The sequence below is a fragment of the Hyla sarda genome, chromosome 2, assembly GCF_029499605.1.
Source record: "Hyla sarda isolate aHylSar1 chromosome 2, aHylSar1.hap1, whole genome shotgun sequence".
Lineage (NCBI taxonomy): Eukaryota > Metazoa > Chordata > Amphibia > Anura > Hylidae > Hyla > Hyla sarda.
In genome coordinates this window covers 27214348-27236841 of record NC_079190.1, presented here as the reverse complement: position 1 = coordinate 27236841, position 22494 = coordinate 27214348, and the positions used below count along the sequence as shown (strand labels likewise).

The window sequence follows — 22494 nt, the reverse complement described above, 5'->3', positions numbered from 1 at the left end:
ATAAGCTGAGGTGGTATTTACTAATGCGCTGTAATTTGGAATTTTCTCATTATATACAATTTATCGACTTCAAATAAATAGAAGGGGACAGGCTGGTTAAAAAGCGCAAAGAAATTGTATATATCCCTTCACATTCATATAAACATGTAGGAGTTTTTTCACCTTTTTTTTTTTATTCTTCCTTTCTTCATATGAGAGTGGTACAAAATGCTTGATGGTGACAATTCTTACTTGCTGGTTATTGTACACTTTAGGTGGTACTTAATATTTCAGAACAAAAATGTTACAATCTTTAAAGGGGTACTACAGAGCAAAAATAAGGTTTTCAAAATCACTGATGGTGAGCGAACTGTCGGCGTCTGTCGTCACTTCCGGCACGGACCGGAGGTTATATGCACGCCGCTGCACCCGTCCTCCATGACGCGCTGAATGGAGGGGGCGTTTCCAATCTGGATACTACAGCGGCGCGCACTCTGAAACCTCCGTTCCGGGCAGTGACAGGTATGTAAACAGAGGCTTATAGGCTGTTTAGCCGTGCATCTTACTGCACAGCCATGGATACTGAGGCTCTAACTATGTAAGTTCTTTATCATGAATGGCAGGTCGTGGGATATTGGGTGACTCCTAGGTAGATAGGGACGACCCTAGTGGGTCGATAGGAGATAGTAGTCACCCCTGGATAATCTAGGTCATATAGGCACCAAATAGGAGGTTCCTGAGCGGGACGGCCCTTTTTAGGGCGGCCACCCCACCTAGACTATAGGGTTTAATAGAATAGGGTGATCCAGGGTGAGTGTAGATCCTTTAGGCCCACACCTCTGCCCCTCCCCTCCTCCCTCTTAGGGACCATCAACATAGGGTTTTATCCCACCCACATCCATTTGTTATGCCTTTTTTTTTTATATATCAAGCCTATTATAAAGATATAAGAGAGTCCTTATAGAGATCTCTCTTATTTTTATAATTTTTGCCACCTCGATTCAGGATAATATATGTGGGACCACTATGCATACCCCAATATATTTGGGTTGGTTTCCCCTACACTAGCGGCTCTCTCTGTTGAAAATGCTGTATTTAACGTTTATGACAGCCACTATAACATATATAATTAATCTGTAATAAGGTCGAGTGGGGTTTGTCATAACTCACCAATAACATATTAATCCACTAATTAGGGGTAAATGATGATAAAGAACTTACATAGTTACATAGCTTCAGTATCCAAACTTACATAGCCTCAGTATCCATGGCTGTGCCGTAAGATGCACGTCTAAACAGCCTATAAGCCTCTGTTTACATACCTGTCACTGACCGGAACGGAGGTTTCAGAGTGCGCGCCGCTGGTCCGTGCCGGTCCGTGCCGGAAGTGACGACAGACGCCGACAGTTCGCTCACCGGAGTGAACAGAGCTGGACGGAGCCAGCTCCCTGCGCCACAGCAGGTTGTCGCGCCCGCCCCGGTAACCAGGGACCCGTGAGTAAACATTTGGATCTATGTTAATACATGGTCCAACTCTTCTTTTGCAGGTCGCCACTTGAATATTGTGTTTTCTTTCTTTACAGGTGGACCAACAGACATAGTCCTGGAACACAACATAGGGACAGATATTTATCACTATCTATGTATTTTTATTGCTATTTGTTTCCTACAGGAAACATAGGGACAGTACAATTTCTTTTGCAGCAGGACGGACTGTCACCTATGCCAAGGACCTATATAAAATTATTTATACCGATCTAGTATATTATATATGCCTCCATGAGGATGCCATTGAAATGTATGGTAGAAATGCGTCGGTGGTATAATATATTGGCAATTGATATTGGTAACAAATAGTTACTATCCATCTGTGGCACAGATTGAGCGTTTTTTTTGCTCCATGCATGATCCTGCTCCCTGCGGTCTGTATACACCTATTTTAATGGTGTTGGAATTAAACACATATATGGGTGATTTTTAATGATCCCAATAAAAGTTCTATTTTAGGCACTACCCTGAACACATTTATTATTTTGTTCTTTTGATTTATTTGAATGCTGGGTGGTATTTGCGCCAGAGCGCGGTCTGACGTGGGACCTAAACATATCTACGTATAGTGTTTTTACAAATTAAAAAAATGATGCTATATAAAAATCTTAACCCTTCCAGTAGTTATCAGCTGCTGAATGCTCCAGAGGAAGTGATATTGTTTTTTCCAGTCTGACCCACAGTGCTCTCTGCTGACACCTCTGTCTGTGCCAGGAATTGTCCATAGCAGGAGATAATCCCCATAGCAAACCTCTCCTGCTCTGGACAGTTCCTGACATGAACAGAGGTGTCAGCAGAGAGCACTGTGGTCAGACTGGAAAGGGCTACACAACTTCCTCTGGAGAATACAGTTTCTGATAAGTACTGGGAGGTTTAAGAATTTTAAGTAGAAGGAATTAGCAAATCTGAATAACTTTCTGGTACAGCTGATTTAAAATAGTTTTTTTTTTTTGCTCCAGAGTACCCTTTTAAATAAAAAAAAAACAGCTATTATTCTTTCCACAGGTTACCATTAACTTCAAAGGGAGCACAGGCCAGTGTGTGGTTCACATAGACCTACAATCAGAGTTTACTTCACTGTGTTTTCCATGGATTTTTCACTGTCAACTAATAATACAGTTCAACTTTACAGCATAACTTTATGTATGGAAACAGGAGGGTCACTTCTATCGCCTTTCTTACAACACCCATCCTACCCCACCCAGTCCAGTCCACTTCACCACCAGACTGAGCCAACCAGGCTACACTACAGGCTTCATCCAACCTTCCTAACAAGACCCTTCCAGGCTATTATTCCACACAAACCCTCCTTCACCCAGTTGTTTCATCCCCCAGGTATAAGTCTAGCACCCCTAAACCTGGCTTGGCTCCCTCTCAAGTTGTTGTTTCCAATTGCTCTAGTAGACTCCCCAGTACTGATGCCTTCTCAGGTTGACAATGTGCTCATTCCACACAACTTTGGCAACAGCCTATACAGAGTTCTGCAAGCTATCCTTTTCCCAAGCTACCCATGCTCAGCCCTTTACTCCCAAATCAGCAACAACTCTCTAGGCCAGCTTACCATCTGCTCTCTGTGACTCCCTCCAGGTTTGTCCTGTGATATGTAGATTTCAGCTTTCTCCTAATGGGTTCCTTAGTAGCACTCTATGCGACCCTGTAGGCAGTCTGTGTAAAGGGCCAGCATCATGCTTTTTTAGTCCTCCAGCCCATAGACTTTTCCCCAGTGGACAAGCTCGATCCAGGCCTTCAGCCCAACAACACTTTCATGATGAACAAGTCTGCTCTAGCCAGGGGCGGATCCAGAGTGGAGTCTCGGGAGGGGCACTATTAGAGTATTTTGTGTTGGCGGACAGAAAACAAGGTGTTGCTTACGGAACTTACAATATTATTAAATGTATCATACAGTCCTGACCTTGTTTAAGACTCTTAGGCCATGTTCATATGTCAGAATAATTATCAAGTATACCAATTGCCACAGAATGGGAAAGTGCTAAAGAAGTTTTTACCATTTAAAACTACAGCTTCCAGTATGACCTAAGTAGTGGTGAGGGGATGCTGGGAGTGGTTGTTTCATCCATCAATACTGCAGAACTTCTTCAGTGACTACAGCTCTGATGGGACACACACAGAAGGATACAGAATGATATCAGTGACTACAGGTGACGTCTTCTCTATAGTCTTTCCTTATCTAATTCAGATGTACATACCACCGGGACTTGTTTCAGCTAAATGTTCTCCCTGCAGAACTTGATGCCCAGACGGCTCCTCACTATGTCAGCGGATTCTGATCCTCTATATGAAAACAATAATTATTATAATACTGCTAAACACTGTATTCTTCGAATATAATACTGGCACATACCTTCTGAATATAATTCTGACACACTGTACCTCCTGAATATACAACACACTGTACCCTCTGAATATAATACCGCCACACACCGTACCCTCTGAATATAATACTATCACACACCGTACCCTCTGAATATAATACTACCACACACTGCGCCATCTAAATATAATACTACCACACACTGTGCCCTCTGAATATAACACTACCACACACTGTGCCCTCTAAATTTAATACTAACAAACACTGCACTCTCTGAATATAATACTACCACACACTGCACTCTCTGAATATAATACTACCACACTGTGCCCTCTAAATTTAATACTGCCACACACTGCACTCTCTGAATAGAATACTACCACACACTGCACTCTCTGAATAGAATACTACCACACACTGCACTCTCTGAATATAATGCTACAGCGTGTGACTGCCTAGGTTAGTGAATGGTGGGGTGGAAGCTTACAGCTTCGGCTCCACCATTCTAGGGGGCGGGGGACAGCAATCTCGGGGGGGCAATTTCCCCGTTGCCCCCCCCCCCCTGGATCCGCCACTGGCTCTAGCTTCCAGTTCACCATTGTGCCCTCCAGTGGACAGGACCAAGGCCTAACAGATATTACATGCCAAACACAGGTCAACTTGTCACCACAACACAATTTTTATCATCTCTTTCCTGCCCCTCCTGATGTGGTAGAACTACATGTCAACGTTAGCCCCTTTCTGAGCCTAAGCTGGTGCTGGCGACTGCTCTTGTTAGCCAATAGCCGAGACACCAACCATTCTCACTGGGCTATTGTGGGTCATTGCTACATTACCGAATATATAAAAGGTTCACCAATAGCATATAACACAGCATCAAATGTAGATGAGGTGTGGTGACCACGGGGTGTTGCAGTGTAGGTAGCGGGATCTGATGGAATTAACCGTGTGGGAAAGATGTTGTTAACCCCTAGTGTTCGTGACGCCAGGATGTGGTTGTTTTGGTATGGGGCACCGCCGACAACCAGACCAAAAACGTCATGCAATGAATGAAGGTCCACAGCAAGGATTTGAAGCAACTTGAACTTTTACTTAGAATAGGTGGATAACAATCTTTACAATTAGGCAGTTTCCACAGAGGTAACCGGGACACAGGGAACCTCTCAGGCTTGCTTGGACTTGTAGTTATTGTGATAATGCAGCAGGCCACTGTGCTACTAGTATTACTTTAGCTGGGTAGTAGTCACTTGATTTGTAGAAGTAGTTTTGACTAACAGTTCAGAAGTGGCTGCTGGTCTTTAGGCTTTGGCCTAGCTGAGATAAACTTGGACAGTACATGACTTTGTGCTTTCTTCAATGCAAGGAACTAAGAGAGTGAATATACAGACTACAGCCCCTTATATACCAGGGGGCTGGACTAAAGCCCATTGGTAGCTGGTTGTCTGTGGTTATCTGTTCCCATGGAACTCTGGGTATATCATGTGATCACACATCACATGACTCATCACATGACCTTAGGAAGGTCCTATACAGGGTAAATATCCTAACAACCTTTATATACAGTTAACATTCACTGTACAATGCTTATAGTAAATGTACATACCTTATATACAACAGAATACAATATAATACCATAATGACTTAGGGGGGATCCTTGCAGGAGAGCCCTTTTGGACCTGAGGGACTCTACCTGAGAGAGGTAAGGACTGTACAGAACCGTGTTCTGTACCGGGACACCACAAACCCCCTAACTTAATAAATGTCGCAGTCCTGAAGCATTACATACAACGTCCAATTCCAGGCTGATGAAATGGATATGAAAACTGATGAACTGGTGATAAGAGTCTCTGTATATAATGTCCATACATGCTCTGCAAATCTGATGAACAGGATAACTTTTGGACTTGCTTGAGATAAGATTCATTTAAAGTTAGGATAAGGCATCCTTAAGAATACAACCATGACTATGGTAACATTACTTTATATTTTACAACAATACCCCTTTTTTTCTCTTATATTGTACACCTCTAATGACTATGCACATATCAGACTATATACATCTTTAAAGGGTAGCTCCCACCATCCTATATTTTTTTTCTGTCCCTGCCTATTGCCAATCCATCCCTAACCCCCTCCCTGCTTTCAATTTTTCTTTTTATTATATCAAAAATAACTTTTTGTCTGCCTGGTATTGTGCTCGCTACCAGGCAGACTTCCCCAGCAGTCACCTCGTCACTGATGCCTGCTGGGGACAACACTTCCGCCCTTAGTTTATCTACACAGGGTGCCTCCAGCTGTTTCACCACTAGAACTCCCAGCTTGCCCTGGCATCTATTGGCTCTCAGGGCATGCTGGGAGTTGTAGTAGTGAAACAGCTGGAGGCACCCTGTGTAGATAAACTATAAGTTAGTGCCATGAGGCGCAACAGCGCTAGCCCGTGCCCTCCGTCAAACCCCCATACCCTGTTCCCTCCATCACCCCGTTCCCTCCATCACAACCCCCCCCCCCACCCGCATATATCCAATTCCCTCACAAACCCCCTGCCCCGCATACCCCGTTCCCTCCGTTCTGATACCTGCAGAGTCCGGCAGCGGGCGTGCAGGGACAGCGGCGATGACGACATGTGGCCGGGGAGCCAATGTGCTCGGTCCCGCCTGTCTGATTGACAGGCAGGGAGCGAGAGCAGACAAAATGAAAAAGGACTGATTGCCAGGCCAAAATCAGTCCTTTTTCAGGCGTGACATCACGCCAGGCTGAAGCCGGCCACTAGGAGGGTGACCCCTAGAGGCCAGTTTTTAAACGTAAATTTCACCCTGATAATCCCCCAGAAAATAATGACAATATATTAGAGATATGTTGTAGTACATAAGTACTACAACATATCAAAAAATAAAGTTGGTGACAGTGCCCATTTAGCTGACTGGAACATTTTATGACTATGGCATCACATTTTATGAGTACTATGACATATCTGACTACAACTGACATTTTGGCTGACTATCAGAATTTTACTGACATTTAGAATATTGGACTGTTGCATTTAGTATGAATGGTGACGGCAATGCTCATACATACACCTGACATTATATCACTGTTTACTTTTGTTGTTAGACATATTATACCTCTGTTAATTCTTGCTGTTAGACACTAGTTGTGGATTGGGTTGCCTGAGGCTTTCTGCCCAATGCCTTGGCTGCTAGGGTCTATCGGCACTACACACTTACCCCTAGAACACTTTACTCTCGATAACATTTGACATTCTGTTACCTTACTTTTGTACGTGCATTTGGTTAGCTACAGGAATACCTTCTGGCCAGTAAAGTACCCTGGACATGCAAAGACAAGAAGAAATTGCATTAGTTACATAACAGATTAGTTACTAACAGTGGTTTGGACTGATATGAGGATGTTACAGTCCCTGATGTACATTTGACTGAAGTTTGTGACTAATGTACATGACTTTTGTGGTTTTATACTTATATGTACTGAATTTATGTGTTTACACTATTTAGGTTTATGTGTACTGAATTTATGTGTGTACACTATTTAAGTCAGTCTAGATATCTTGCTATGGTAGGCGTTAGTGTGAAGGTGATTTTCTTGTCTCTCTCATAGGAGCTGGGACATCACCTATGTGGTATCACTAGAAAACCTTTATACCACTCTGTACAGTAAACCATTTACACTTTATTACATTTTATTAAACATAACTTTTATTGCCTAGAGCCATAAGGGTTAAGTACTACCAGCAAGATAACTGAGATGATCAGGTTAGGTCCAACTGGTATAACTGGAGTGCAAGATGGTGCAAAAAATATATTTATTTTACCACATATACAATAAAGTTCATGTATGATGTACAACAAACAGTCTCAGGACCAATTTTGGTGTCTTATTGTATACAATTTAAACAGGTTCCTTCTCTTCTGGAAATCTTCTCTCCCAGTCTCACCTATCTGTAAGCTTCCTAGGTTGTGATAAAAATCTAGGAGCGCAAGACTGGACCCCTTCCATGGAGTGAACATGCATGTTCCACGCCACGTGAGACAAGCTTGACTGAGCTATGGTCGGACTGACAGTGACCACTATGCTCAGTGCAGCGGCTTGCACCACTGGGGTAATTGTAGGTGCCTGTTGGTCCAGCCAAATCTCTTTGACATTTTGAGTAGGCTGAGGCACATTTGTTGGTGCCTCTGGATCAGGCCACATCTCCGTGACTGGAGTAGGCCTAGGCACATTAGTTGGTGCCCGCTGATTAGGCCACACCTCCACAGGGGGAGTAGGCCTGGGCACATTTTCTGTGATAGAAGATGAAGAGCTGGAGTTACTTGGGAGCCATAGCAGGTGCCTCGGACATGTAGGTCTCCTCCTCAAGAGGGGTGTCTGGGCTCTTCATTGGTCTCAGCCCAAAAGGATCTGCATCCCAGTCATCTGAAGGAAAGCAGATGAATGGCAGCTGACTTATGACTTAGGGGGAGCCCTGCAGGAGAGCCCTTTGGACCTGAGGGACTCTACATGAGGGGACTTAAGGACTGTACAGAACCGTGTTCTGTACCAGGACACCACAAGTACAACATGCATGTACAGTATATCCACTATTTCCATTATGTATACAAGGCAATAACAAGAAAACAGTGACAAATTAGTATGAGGCCATACAATCGGTTGTAGCTTATGTTAGTTGCCATGTTGTGGTACATATAATGTTTAATTTCTAGTCATTGTTATAAGAGGATAATGGAGAAAATATCTGCCATTTTTTATACTAACTAATATAAATAATATGTAAAAGGAATCATGTAGTCCCCTGACCGAACCTACATTCTGGGCGCACCTTCTCCAGACCAACTTATCATACTAGAGTGGGTGAGCGTAGAGAGCCCCTGTACTCACACATTCTGTACACTAATTTGACACCTACTTATGGACCTCAGCACAATCTCAGACTACCATATTGGATCCCCATTACCACTATCCTTGCGAGAATCCAATTTAACCTGTTTTTTCCAAAGCCATTTTCCATAACTATGCTCGTACATTTCCAGATCCCAAATATTGTATTGCATATTAATTACCAATTCTCAGTCAAACTAGCAAATTAATGTCAAAATAATATATATTTTTTTGCTAAATTAAAGGGGTATTCCACCCATAAACATCTTATGCCCTATCCAAAGGATAGGGGATAAGATGTCTGATCGCCCCCCGCAATCTCCGTGCAGCACCCGGCATTCTGTGCTGGGTGCTGCTCCAGTCTCTGAAACAATTGGTTTCCGGGACTGGAGATGTGGCAACGTGCCACACCCCCTTGTGACACCACAACCCCTCCATTCATGTCTATGGGAGGGGATAAGATGTCTATGGACGCAATACACCTTTAAATCCCATTCATTGGAAAATCACAGCCGATGTTTATAACCACCTCCTTGAGAAGTTAAAGGGTAGCTTCCACCATCCTATATTTTCTTTTCTGTCCCTGCCTATCCCTAACCCCCTCCCTGCTTTTAATTTTTCTTTTTACTATATTAAAAATAACTTTTTTTTCTGCCTGGTAGTGTGCTCACTACCAGGCAGACTTCCACAGCAGGCACCACGTCACTGATGCCTGCTGGGGGGGACTTCTGCCCTTAGTTCATCTACACAGGGTGCCTCCAGCTGTTTCACCACTACAACTCCCAGCTTGCCCTGACATCTATTGGCTTTCAGGGCATGCTGGGAGTTGTAGCTGGAGGCACCCTGTGTAGATAAACTATAAGTTAGTGCCATGGAGCGCTACCGTTCCCTCCGTCACCCCCCCATACCCCGTTCCTTCCGTAAGCCCCCAACCCCCCGCCCCCCGCATACCCCGTTCCCGCCGTCACAACCCCCCCCCCCCCCCCCGCATGCCCCATTTCCTCTGTTCTGATACTTACTGATACTGCAGTTCCGGCAGCGAGCGTGCAGGGGCAGCGGCGGCGACGACATGTGCGGGAGGAGTGGCCTCCCAGCCAGTGGCCGGGGAGCCAATGCGCTCGCTCTTGCCTGTCTGATTGACAGGCAGGGAGCGAGCACAGTGTAAATGAATTAGGACCGATTGCCTGGCTGCAATCAGACTGAATTCAGGCGTGACGTCACGCTGTGCTGCAGCTGGAGACCCCTAGTGGCCGGTTTTCAAACGTAAAATTCACCCATAAAATGAAAAAGTAAATAATGAAAATATATTACAGATATGTTGTAGTACATAAGTACTACAACATATCAAAAAATAAAGTTGTGACAGTGCCCATGACGCTCTACATTCTTGTAAGCCAGTGGTCTCCAATTGGCCCTCCTGATGTTTTAAAACTTCAACTCCCAGCATGCCCAGACCTCCAACAGCTGTCCAGGCATGCTGGGAAGTGTAGTATTGCAATATCTGGAGGGCCACAGTTTGAGACCACTGTTCTAAGCCAATGTAGACTTCTCCCACCCTTTCTACTATCGGATTTGTCAGTTTTATCTCCTCAGAACAGTTCTCCACTATCCTAAACTCAATCTTTTTTACCGCCATTGATATATATATATTTTTTAACCAACACAACCTTTGTTTCTTTGTTCTGAATCCAACAACCTAGATCTCGGCGAAGTGAAGAGTGGCAGCTTATTTTTCTTCAGAGGTTATACCTGGGATTGTCGAGAAATTTATCTAAAAGCCGCCATGGCACCTTGTAGGCCGAGCTTCTGACCCTCTCGCCTTAATGAGGTCAGCAGGTTCCTCCACTTCTTCACAAAGTGCTTAATTTAATAAGATGTTGCAGAATGCAGAGAAAACAAAAACAGGGGTCATGAAACCGCAAAAGCTCAAATTTTTTCTTTATTTTTTATTTTTTTATTTTTCTTAATTGAGATTTCAAGTGTCTTCCAGTAACTGTTCTGCTCACAGCAAGAGCCTTAGTACTGTACAAACCCAATGCTCAGGAAACAGCCTTTAACATAAGGGCTCTGATCACTTAAAGGGGTATTCCAGCATTTAAAATAAACTCTAAAAAAGGGGTTTTCCAAAGCAGACACCCAATTTATATATATACACACAACAGTAAATCTTTATAGAGCCCCTTTGCTCTGTCAAACCTTCTAAATGCCATGACTGATATTGATTGCGGTATCCAAGGGGTTAAAGCAGTTGATTTGTTTGTTTGTTTTTGCTAAGTGGGCAGCAAGCAGAAGACAGGAGCAGCAGAGAATCAGAAGCTGAGGAAAAGGGAGCTGCAGTGGGACTTTAGGGGGACCAAGTGTAGGTAAGTATAGTATATTTCACTTTACATTCCATGATGGCTTGAATGACTTGACTTGATGACTTGAATGACCGGCATTGGAATAATCTCCAATGTCAATCTTTAATGGCGGATGTCGATGACAGACAGCAGCCAGCATCCACTTTATGTGGCATGGGTCAAGAAGGGGTTAATGTCACCACACTAGCAGGTGTTCAGGAGGCGAAGTCTTGTTGTTCCTTGCATGAAGCTCCCTGTATTAGGAGTTTTCCTGACCCCTCCCCTCAGCTATGATTGACAGCTCAGCAATCTCCTGATTGGATACTATACAGAGAGCACCATGCATGGAACAACAAGTTCCCGCTTCCTGGACACTTCCCAAGGTTTTCTCAGCCTTGCAAGCTGAGGTATGGTTCCCCCTCCGCCAAAACACCCCCCCCCCCCCACACACACACACACACACATCTGTGGTGACCCAGTACACCCGTGTACACCCAGGTGACCCGTGTTTGCCGCATATTCCTCCTGAGGACGGCGCAGATGTGCCGAAACTAGTAGAGGAGGCAAATTTCAGATTTTCATCAATTTCACAGATTCCATTTGTTTGGGTACTGCAGACCCATAAGATAGGAAACCACTGGGTTTATCCCAGAATTCATTACTTATCTGGAACTGTGAAATTTGTGGTTTTAATCACTTGTCATCATTTTATATGATAATACAATAAAAGTTATATTTTATTTCATTGGGGGGTGCACCTTAAAGGGATTTGTGCCCTGGGCTTAGGCCCCGGGTTTGTGTGATATATATTAGTGGGATCCCTAACCCACCTAGGGGTTCTTTTTGTGGTTGACCCAGTACAGAATCACATGTTCTTCTGTACTCCTGCCCATCCTGTGTGGCAGAATCTGCTTCAATGTCCGTTTTGGGCCCACTCTCCTCACGACTCTCTATAATACACAGTATAATGCAATGTTATAAAATGGTTGCAGTATTGGTATTTTCTATGCACTTGTTACTTTAAAACATCTGTTGTTAAGGACCTTGTTGTTAGGGGAGTATGCAAAGGTGAACCAGGTGACTTATCTGGCCAATGGGACCTCTCTTAATTCCTCCCTTATATAGTGAGGTCAGAGTTCAGTTCTCTCTCTCTTGCTGTGGTACAGTTTGGTGAGGAGTGAAGTCTGTCTGTGAGGTGATTCTGAAGGAGGCCTGAGGCCTAGTCCAGCAACCACGCATCTACTACCATTTAACCCCAGTACCAGGTGAAAGTCAAAGCCTTGCGATAAGCCTACGGTCTTGGAGATTCAGTACAAGTCAAGTCCAACCAGTCAAGTTAGTCAAGTCCAAGTAACTAAAGTCTAGCGTGGGCTGCATACAAGTCAAGTCAGTCATACTTCGGCGCTAGGGCCGCGGGGCACTGAGCCGTCACCATTGACAGCTATGCAGTGCTCGCGGAATCTGCGCAAATAATGAACATGTTCTTTCTTTACACGGAACAATTTAATCGGCGGAATTGTCTGCCGCTGAAATTCCGCAATGTGAACGGGTCTCGCGGAAGACCCATTCACACTAATGTTAAGTTCACACCACGGAATTCCGCTCGCGTGTGAACACGCCCATATACAGCACAATCAATTACTCTTGGATAGTCGCTAAATGATTTCTGGATTTTTTTGTTTTATCAAATCCATGAACAAAGAAAAACTGTATTGTAAGGTAGGTAAGCAATATCTATATGAGTGATATAGTATTCACATAGACAGCTCTTTAATAATTCAGGCTGCACAATGAAATCTTGTAGGCTTGTAATATCCCGTCCTGTACAGCTTGATCTATATCGTCCTGTACTGTACATCAGATCGCTCCATACATCACAGGAATATTACCTTTCTCTTGAGATTCACTTTTATCCCTCATAATACTCAGAGGAGATATACTGTGTAATACATATTGAAACATCAATAGTTTCCTAAGAAGACTCAATATATACTGATGGTGTTGGCAAAACACAAAAGGAGTATGCTCACAGAAACCCTATGGGTTACATACATTTTAAAGGGGTATTCCACATAGATTATTTTAATAAAAAGAACATACTTACCTTTCTCCCTCCCGCCAATCCAGTTGCACAGCACTTGCTGTGTTTGGGATCAGTCAGTGCACTTCCCCCTCAGCCAATGAGCAGTGTCCTGCCTCAGCCACTGATTGACTAATCAGGGCGTACACATACTGACTCCAAACATAGCAAATGCTGTGCAACAAGAGCGTCAGGAGCGAGGAAAGTTAGTATGTGCTTTTTATGTTTCCTTCCAGGCTGAGTACATTAGATAAATAAAAATCTATGCAGAAAACACCTTAAAGAGCAAGTGGTTTATTACACAAGTTGTATGAATTGTACTGGCTTCAGCATGTTTTTGCATGATTCCACCCTGACATTAAGTTGTGTAGTCCTTTCAGTGTGAGTTTGGTGTTGTCTCAGCAGCTCCCCAGCTCCTTCCTCTTTCCCAAGATGGCACATTATTCTCTGCTACCTCAGGATGCATGGATCTCGTCTCTGAGCTCTAGCTCCACCCCCTGTGTGAATTCATCACCTCTGACCAGCCCCTACAGCTACACTACCATCTTACTGTCATATACATACAATACATACATATGAATTTTTATTGGGACATTTAGGGAAAAATAAGGTGTAGTTACAGCATGTTGCCTTGCACTGAATGATGCCACGGGCAGAGGTGCAGACAGGGAATGAATAGCAGGTGCTGCAATGAGCTTTCAGGATTGCTCTAGGAGGGGAGTAGCCAGGGTGGGAGGACTGAGAAGCTGAGAAACACCATTGCATTTTGCTATATATAAATATATATATATATATATATATATATATATATATAAATATATATATATATATATATATATATATATATATATATATATATATGGTAAAATAAGTATTGAACATAGCACCATTTTTCTCGCTAAAGATGTTTACAAAGGTGCCACCATGTTAAGCCACCCTATTAAGGAGGTGGGCACTAGTAATGAGCGGCAATGCCCATATTCGAATTATTTGTCTTATATTCGCGAATTTCGCATATTCGTTATATTCGCATATGCGAATATTCGCATATTCGCGTATCCGAGGAAGAAAACAGTGAGGGGGTGGGCACCTTTCCTATTGGTTGCTAGGGATGTTGTTGAAAACCTCTGACAAGTGTATTTGCATCATTCTAATTGGCCCACAAGTGAAAAGAGGGAATATGCGCATATGCGGAAAAAAGTGAATATTCGTAATTTAAAATATATAGCGAATATATTCACAATATTCGAGAATTTGCAATATATTCCCCATAAAAATTTGAAATGCGAATATTTGCACCCAACACTAGTGGGCACCCCAAAAGGCAGGGACAAGGGTTCGTGTGAGTTCAGGGCTGCAGTTATCCCTGCCCGACATTACAACAACAGTGCAAGATTAGTGTAGTAAGACACAGTAACAGAACTGCAAACCATACGACAACCAGTAGATCTTGGTAGCAAGATCTGTACTGGGATACTGCATGCCTACTATCCACTGTGTGAAAGATCCATTCCTCCAGGAATATCTATATGCGTGAGTAATTTTTAAGCTACGCAGCCAATCATTGGCCGCAGCAGTGACTGGCTGAGTGACCATTCCCCTTGAATCGCGGCATCACAGGAACCGAGAAGCATCTGTAGATGTCAGATTTTTTTTATCAGCCAAATTCACCTTCAAAAATATCTTCTGGTGCTTTGAATTTATAGCAAAATCTTCATGACTTGGTGCACATTTGCTGCTGCAGAAACACTACAGAAATTCAGCATGTTCCCCCCCATGCATAAAAGCTGCAGCATTTCTGCCCTGTGAGGGTAGTGTCACATTTAGTGTATTTGCTCCAAATTTTCAACTTGGAACAAATGCAAATATCTCATCCACATCATGCGGCCAACATTTGCTATCATTTTGTCCCTGAAGTCCTTATCTGCCAATTTACTATATAACACTCTCCTGTTACCAGATATGTTGCTGTTATTATCTCATCCCCTTGTCTGAGATTTCAGTAATTCCTCAGTTTTTTTGAATGAGTCTTTTTTTCTCGAGGACTAAGGACTAAGTAAAGTAAAACACTTTCCCAAAATGACTGTTCCTTTAATCACGCTCCATTCTGGGATAAAAGCCTTTCAATGTCAAACACGCATACTGATGCGCTTTAATGGGCCCATACAATTATAATTATCTAGTCAAAGCAGAGTTAAAGATCAGAAATAAAATATTCCGAAAAAAATATGGCGACGAAGGCCCCAAAAAAACGACTTTAATTGGAAACGGCACATCAGAAGACACTTATTCCGAGCCGGCTAATTCATATCCAACTTACTCATCTTTACTCAGCTGCATTGCATAATGTAAGCCATCGCCTGCAGAAAATAGCGCAGACATATCTCTTAACTTCATTTTAATTCCATATGGTAAATTACATTTTACAAACGCCTGGAATTAAGATGAGATCTTATGGCATCGGAAAGATTAAAACCTGTTTTATCTCCAAAAAAAAAAAGAGTAAAGAACAGAAAGATTCATCAAAAAGAACAAAGCTTTCCGAGCCACTTTTTGTACTGTAAGACAATGGACGAGAGATTTCACCTTTTTGCATTTTCGTTTTTTCCTCCTTGCCTTTAAAAAATCATAACCCTTTCAATTTTGCACCTAAAAATCTGTATTATGGCTTATTTTTTGCGCCACCAATTTTTCTTTGCAGTTACATTAGTCATTTTACCAAAAAATCCACGGCGAAACGGAAAAAAAATTAATTGTGCGACAAACTTGAAGAAAAAATGCCATTTTGTAAATTTTGGGGGCTTCTGTTTCTACGCAGTACATTTTTCGGTAAAAATGACACCTTATCTTTATTCTGTAGGTCCATATGGTTACATTGATACCCTACTTATATAGCTTTGATTTTGTATTACTTCAGAAAAAAATCCTAAATACATGCAGGAAAATTTATACGTTTAAAATTGTCATATTCTGAGCCCTATAACTTTTTTATTTTTCTGTGTTCAGGGCGCTATCAGGGCTCATTTTTTACGCCGTGATCTGAAGTTTTTAGCGGTACCATTTTTGTTCTGATCAGACTTTTTTATCGCTTTTTATTCACTTTTTTATGGTATAAAAAGTGATCAAAAATGCGCTATTTTGGACTTTGGAATTTCTTTTGCGCCTACGCCATTGAACGTGCGGTTTTAAAAGTGGTATATTTTTATAATTCGGACATTTCCGCACGCGGTGATACCACATATGTTTATTTTTATTTACACGGTTTTATTTTGTTACTAGTAAATGCCTGGTGATTTAAACTTTTAATTCAGAAGGGAATACCTGAAAGGGTTAACTTTTTTTTTACACTTTTTTTTGCGAGCTCATAGCTCCTATATTGACCTATGAGCTTGCAATGGCTGATTGCATACACAGATTGTTGCCTTGCCGTTGCATGGCAACAAGCTGTGTAATCGGCGGTTGATTGCTCCAGCCTGTAACTCAGGACGTCGGGACGCCAACGGAAGAAGGTAGGGACCTTCTTCTCTCCGGGTAGCTGATCGGGGCATCGCGATGACCCCAATCAGCCCGACTGAGCAGCCGGGAAGCATTTACTTTCACTTTTGGTGCGGCGCTCAAAGCTTTGAGCGCCGCATCGGAAGGGTTAATAGCGCTATTAGCCACAGGTCCCGGCTGTGAATAGGCGCCGGGACCATCCCGCTATGACGCAGGGTCCTGCCGGGACCCCGCGTTATAGAAAGGGACCGGACTTAAGACATACTCATACGTCATATGTCCGTAAGGGGTTAAGGGTTTGTCCAGTTAAGAAAACCCATTTTTATAGTTAATAGGTCATTCCGGCTTTATATATCTTATACCCTATCCAAAGGATAGGGGATAAGATGTATGATCGCAGGGGTCCCGCTGCTAGGGACCCCCACGATCTCGGTGCAGCCCCCGTCATTCTGTGCCGGGCGCTGCCTCCGAGATGGGGACGTGACGTCATGGCCATGCCCCTCCAATCATGTCTATGGGAGGGGACGTGATGGCCGTCACGCCCCCTCCCATAGACATGAATGGAGGGGCGTTGTGTGATGTCACTAGGGACGTGGCCATCACGTCCCTGTCTAGGAGGCAGCGCGGGGACCCCTGCGATCATACATCTTGTCCCCCTTCCTTTGGATAGGAGATAAGATGTACTGTATAAAGCCGGAATACCCCTTCAAGGGGTACTCCACTGGAAAACCTTTTTTTTCTAATAATCAACTGGTGCCAGAAAGTTAAACAGATTTGTAAATTACTTCTATTAAAAAATCTTAATCCTTCGAGGACTTATTAGCTGCTGAATATTACAGAGGAGATTCTATTCTTTTTGGAACACAGAGCTCTCTGCTAACATCATAACCACAGTGCTCTCTGCTGACACCTCTGTCCATTTTAGGAACTGTCCAGAGCATATGTTTTCTATGGGGATTTTCTCCTACTCTTGACAGTTCTTAAAATGGACTAGTGTTGCTCGCGAATATTCACAATTCGAATTTTATTCGCGAATATCGCATATTCTAACAATGGCCGGGACCTGTGGCTAATAGCTCGCGGCATTGATCGCGATGCAGCGGGCTATTAAGCCTTTAGATGCGGTGTTCAAAGTTGAACGCCACATCTAAAGTGAAAGTAAAACAATGCCAGTTAGCTCAGGGGGCTGTTCGGGATGGTCGTGGTTAAATTGCGGCATCCCGAACAGCTGTGACACAGCAGGAGGGTCCCCTTACCTTGTCTCCTGGTGTCCGATCACCGAATGACTGCTCAGTGCCTGAGATCCAGGCATAAGCAGTCAAGCGGCAGAATCATTGATCAATGGTTTCCTATGAGAAACCATTGATCAGGGTAAAAGATCAGTGTGTGCAGTGCTATAGGTCCCTATGGGAGCTATAACACTGCAAAAAAAAGTGGAAAAAAAAGTGAAGAAAGATCATTTAACCCCTTCCCTAATAAAAGTTTGAATCACCCCCCTTTTCCCATTTGAAAAAAAAAACTGTGTAAATAAAATAAACATATGTGGTATCTCTGCGTGCGGAAATGTCCGAATTATAAAAATATATTGTTAATTAAACCGCACGGTCAATTCCAAAGTCCAAAATAGTGCATTTTTGGTCAGTTTTTATATAATGAAAAAATTAATAAAAAGCGATCAAAAAGTCTGATCAATACAAAAATGGTACCACTAAAAACTTCAGATCACAGAACAAAAAAATGAGCCCTCATACCGTCCCATATGCGGAAAAATAAAAAAAAGTCATAGGGGTCAGAAGAAACGGAAGCCCCCAAAAGTTACAAAATGATGTTTTTTCTTCAATTTTGTCGCACAATGATTTTTTTTGCCCTTTCGTCCCCCTGATGTCATTACAAAGTAGAATTGGTGGTGCAAAAAATAAGCCATCATTTGGATTTTTAGGTGCAAAATTGAAAGAGTTATGACTTTTTAAAAGTAAGGAGGAAAAAATTTAAGTGGAAAAAACCCTGGTGCTTAAGGGGTTAAAGAGGTACCCCGCCCCTAGACATCTTATCCCCTATCCAAAGGAACGGGGATAAGATGTCTGATCGCTGGCACCCCCACGATCTCTATGGAGCAGCCGGCATTCATTTAGAACACTGGGTGAGGGCGGCGTGGGTCGTGACATCATGGCCAAACCACTCATGCCGTCAAGCCACGCCCCCTCAATGCAAGTCTATGGTAGGGGGCATTGCAGCTTGTACGCCCCCTATCATAGACTTGCATTGAGGGGGAGTGGCGTGACGGCATGAGGGATGTGGCATGAGGGATGTGGCCATGACATGACGACCCCCGACGCCCGCTCCAAGTGCTCGGTACAATATGTTCCAAACGCTGGGACAGCGGAGTACCCCTTTAATACGGATATAAGAAAATTAGTTTTCTAAACTTCCTTTTAGGTAGTGAATTATATGATGTCCCACTACAGGACTTGGTCCTGCACTACACTTAAGCCCTGTCAGGTGGAGTCCCTCGGTGACCTGGGGGCTCTCCTGCAGTGTCTCCCCTGCTGTTATTACAGTGTTATTAAATGTAATAGGATTATAGTCAGTCTGTCAATGTATAGTCAGTATAAAGGACCTTTGGAGGACTCCAGTAAATGTCTAAAGGACCTGTGAAATGTCCCATGTTATGTTTACGTTATCACATGTTACCCAGAGGGCACCAACTTAACACATGACCCACAGCTTGACCAATGGGCTTTGGCTCAGCCCCCCCCCCCCCTCTATATAAGGGGGCAGCCATTACAATTCTCTCTCTTACACCAGACCTTACACCAGAGATCTCAGTGCTGGTGTCCAGTACCTGGAAGGCCTCAAATCTACAGTCCTTCCAGTAAGTCAAGTCTATGTCTACTGTCACTATCTACAGTCCAGTCAGGCCTCAAGTCAATTCTATTACAAGTATAATCGGTCCCAGCAAGCTGCGAGGTCCTTCTGTGTTCCTGGCCACCTCTCTGGGATTCTGGCCGAGCTGTGAAGATAATAACACCTGTCTGACCTCAGTGAAGCCTCCATTAAACCATAACCTGGTCATAGACTCTAATTTTCACTGCGTAGCTATTGGAATAGCGGAGATACCGTTCGTGTGGTTCCGGTACCAAAAACCACTCTGGCGTCACGAACATTAGTGGTTAATAAAACCTTGCCCCTGGGGTTAATACCATCTTTCCCCATCCACCTACACCGTTACACCCCGTGGTCCCGCCATCACCGGGGGTCACCACAATTATATCTACAGCCCACGACTTATATATTACATGTACATTTCAAAGTTTGAGCTAATACTTACGAAAACTTCCCCCGCTCGGAGAGTTTGGATGTGAATAAATATTTGGGAAAGATTTTCATTTTCCGGTGTTATAGATAGGACTGGCTGGCGGGTGGCTGGCGCACTTGATCTTGCTGTCTCATTCAATTTTCTCTCTCTCTGTAGCAGCGGCAGGAGATGCTCCTCTTCAATGAAATTACATGATGGATTTTCATATTCTTGATCCTTGCAAAATCAAGATACGAGAGATGGAAATCGTTTATTCCTCTATTCCTCCAAACATATTGTATCACCACCTTATAGATGTGTTCACTACATTTAACCACTTTCGGGCCTTCAGGACAAAGCGCTTTTATTCAGTATTTTTTTACTTACATTACCTTTCTTATATTTCCACTGACATAGTGGAAATTTTGTTTTGGACGAGACCAGCTATATTTTCAATGGCCTTATGTTGGGGTACACACAAATTATTGATCATTTAATAAAAGGCGTGGAAAAAAATATATATACCGTATTTTGCCGTCAAATTTGGGGGTTTTAATCCCTTAGTGACCAGCCATACCTGGGTTTACAGTGGTCAATAAGGGCCAAACGCTATCTGCCGGACCTCCAATCCTGACTGTTTAACCCCTTATACGCTGCAGTCAAATAATGATCTGTGGGGCTCTGTGACCTCATCGGCAGCACAGCGACATGATCACCAGGTGCAGATGCGTTACACAGTTTAATCTATATATATAAAACTCAGTGTGTGTGTGTATATGTATGTGTGTGTGTATATGTGTGTAAGTATGGATGAGGGAATGTATATGTGTAAGTGTGTGTGTATGTATGTTTGTGTGCAAGTGTGTATATATATGTGTATGTATGTATGTTTGTGTGTAAGTGTGTATATATATATGTGTATGTATGTATGTTTGTGTGTAAGTGTGTATATATATGTGTATGTACGTATGTGTGTATGTATGTGTGTATGTATGTATGTGTGTATGTATGTATGTATGAATGTGAGTATGGATGAGGGAATATATGTGTGTGTATGTATGTATGTATGTATGTGTGTATGTGTGTATGTATATGTGTATGTATGTGAGTATGTATGTATGTGTGTGTATGTATGTGTGTGTATGTATGTGTGTATGTATATGTGTATGTATGTGAGTATGTATGTATGTGTGTGTATGTATGTGTGTGTATGTATGTGTGTATGTATGTATGTATATGTATGTGTGTATGTATGTATGCATGTATGTATGTGTATGTATGTATGTGTGTATGTTTGTGTCTGTATGTATGTGTGTAGGTATGTATGTATGCATGTTTGTGTATAAGTGTGTATATATATATATATATATATATATATATATATGTATGTGTGTATGAATGTGAGTATGGATGAGGGAATGTATGTGTGTGTATGTATGTATGTATATGTATGTGTGTATGTATATATGTGTGTATGTATGTGTGTATGTATATGTGCATGTATGTATGTATGTGTGTATGTATGTGTATGTATGTGTGTAAGTGTGTATGTATGTATGTATGTGTGTAAGTGCATATGTATATGTGTATGTATGTGTGCATGTATGTATCTATGTGTGTAAGTGTGTATGTATATGTGTATGTATGTATATATGTATGTATGGATATGTGTATGTATGTGTGTACATATGTATGTATATGTGTATGTATGTATGTGTGTACATATGTGTTTATGTGTGTATGTATGTATGTATATATGTATATATATGTGTGTGTGCATATGTTCCAACATCACTTCCAAATGGTTGGAGATATTTTGATGAAACTTGATCACATGTTACTTATATGTCAACTAAAAATATATCAGAGTTATATTTACCCCCCCCCCCCCCCCCCCCCTATTTCCAGGGGTTAGGATTTTCTAAATTCCCATGCAGGTCTATAGGACTTCCGGTATCTTACTCCACAAGCTCCGCTCTGCATCTCCTGATAAGTGTGTCAGTCCAGTGTGCAAGCCACACCCCTTCTGTTCTCGACTCTTTTTTGTTTTGTCTCTAGGCCGAAAACTGTTGGGAGTTGTAGTTTTGCAACAGCTGGAAGCACTTTGGTTGGGAAACTCCGGATTAAAGGATCTGAACTGCATGCAGGACAGAGGCTGGTACATAGGAGATGTAATCCATCCATGAGTAAGTAGCATTTTAGACAACCATGACACAGACTACTGGTCTACTGGGAATACATCTATTAAAGTCTCCGCTAGTTCATGCTTTGAATATGTAAATTATCTGCAAAAAATAAAAGTGTCCACTTTGATCACTAAGTAAAACTGGGTCAGCAGGGGATAAATTAGACAAAACAATTAATTTATTTTAACCTAATGCATAAAGCACCTCATTTCCCTTTCTATTAAAAGACTGTTCACGCTGAGCCTCTGCTATTTGCATAAATAGTGCTTTCAGCTAAGTGTATAATCAGGGGACAGGGGAAGAGTAAGAACATGTGTGGAGAAGATACAAAAATATACAGAATCTTT

At 42.5% G+C, this 22494-nt stretch overlaps 1 protein-coding gene across 4 annotated transcripts in view; it reads right to left on the bottom strand.

The window, feature by feature from the left end:
* LOC130358323 (cyclic nucleotide-binding domain-containing protein 2-like) overlaps nucleotides 1–22494 on the bottom strand; it is a 290442-nt gene that overhangs the window by 53303 nt on the left and 214645 nt on the right. For 2 of the 4 annotated variants that reach the window (XM_056561428.1, XM_056561429.1), the window contains one exon: nucleotides 19995–20198. The exons of 1 other annotated variant lie outside the window; for it this stretch is intronic. In XM_056561428.1, coding sequence (XP_056417403.1) covers nucleotides 19995–20198 — 204 coding nt within the window. Of the gene's footprint in view, nucleotides 1–19994; nucleotides 20199–22010; nucleotides 22247–22494 lie in introns of those variants that run through there. One more of the 4 variants, XM_056561431.1, reaches the window with a different exon arrangement.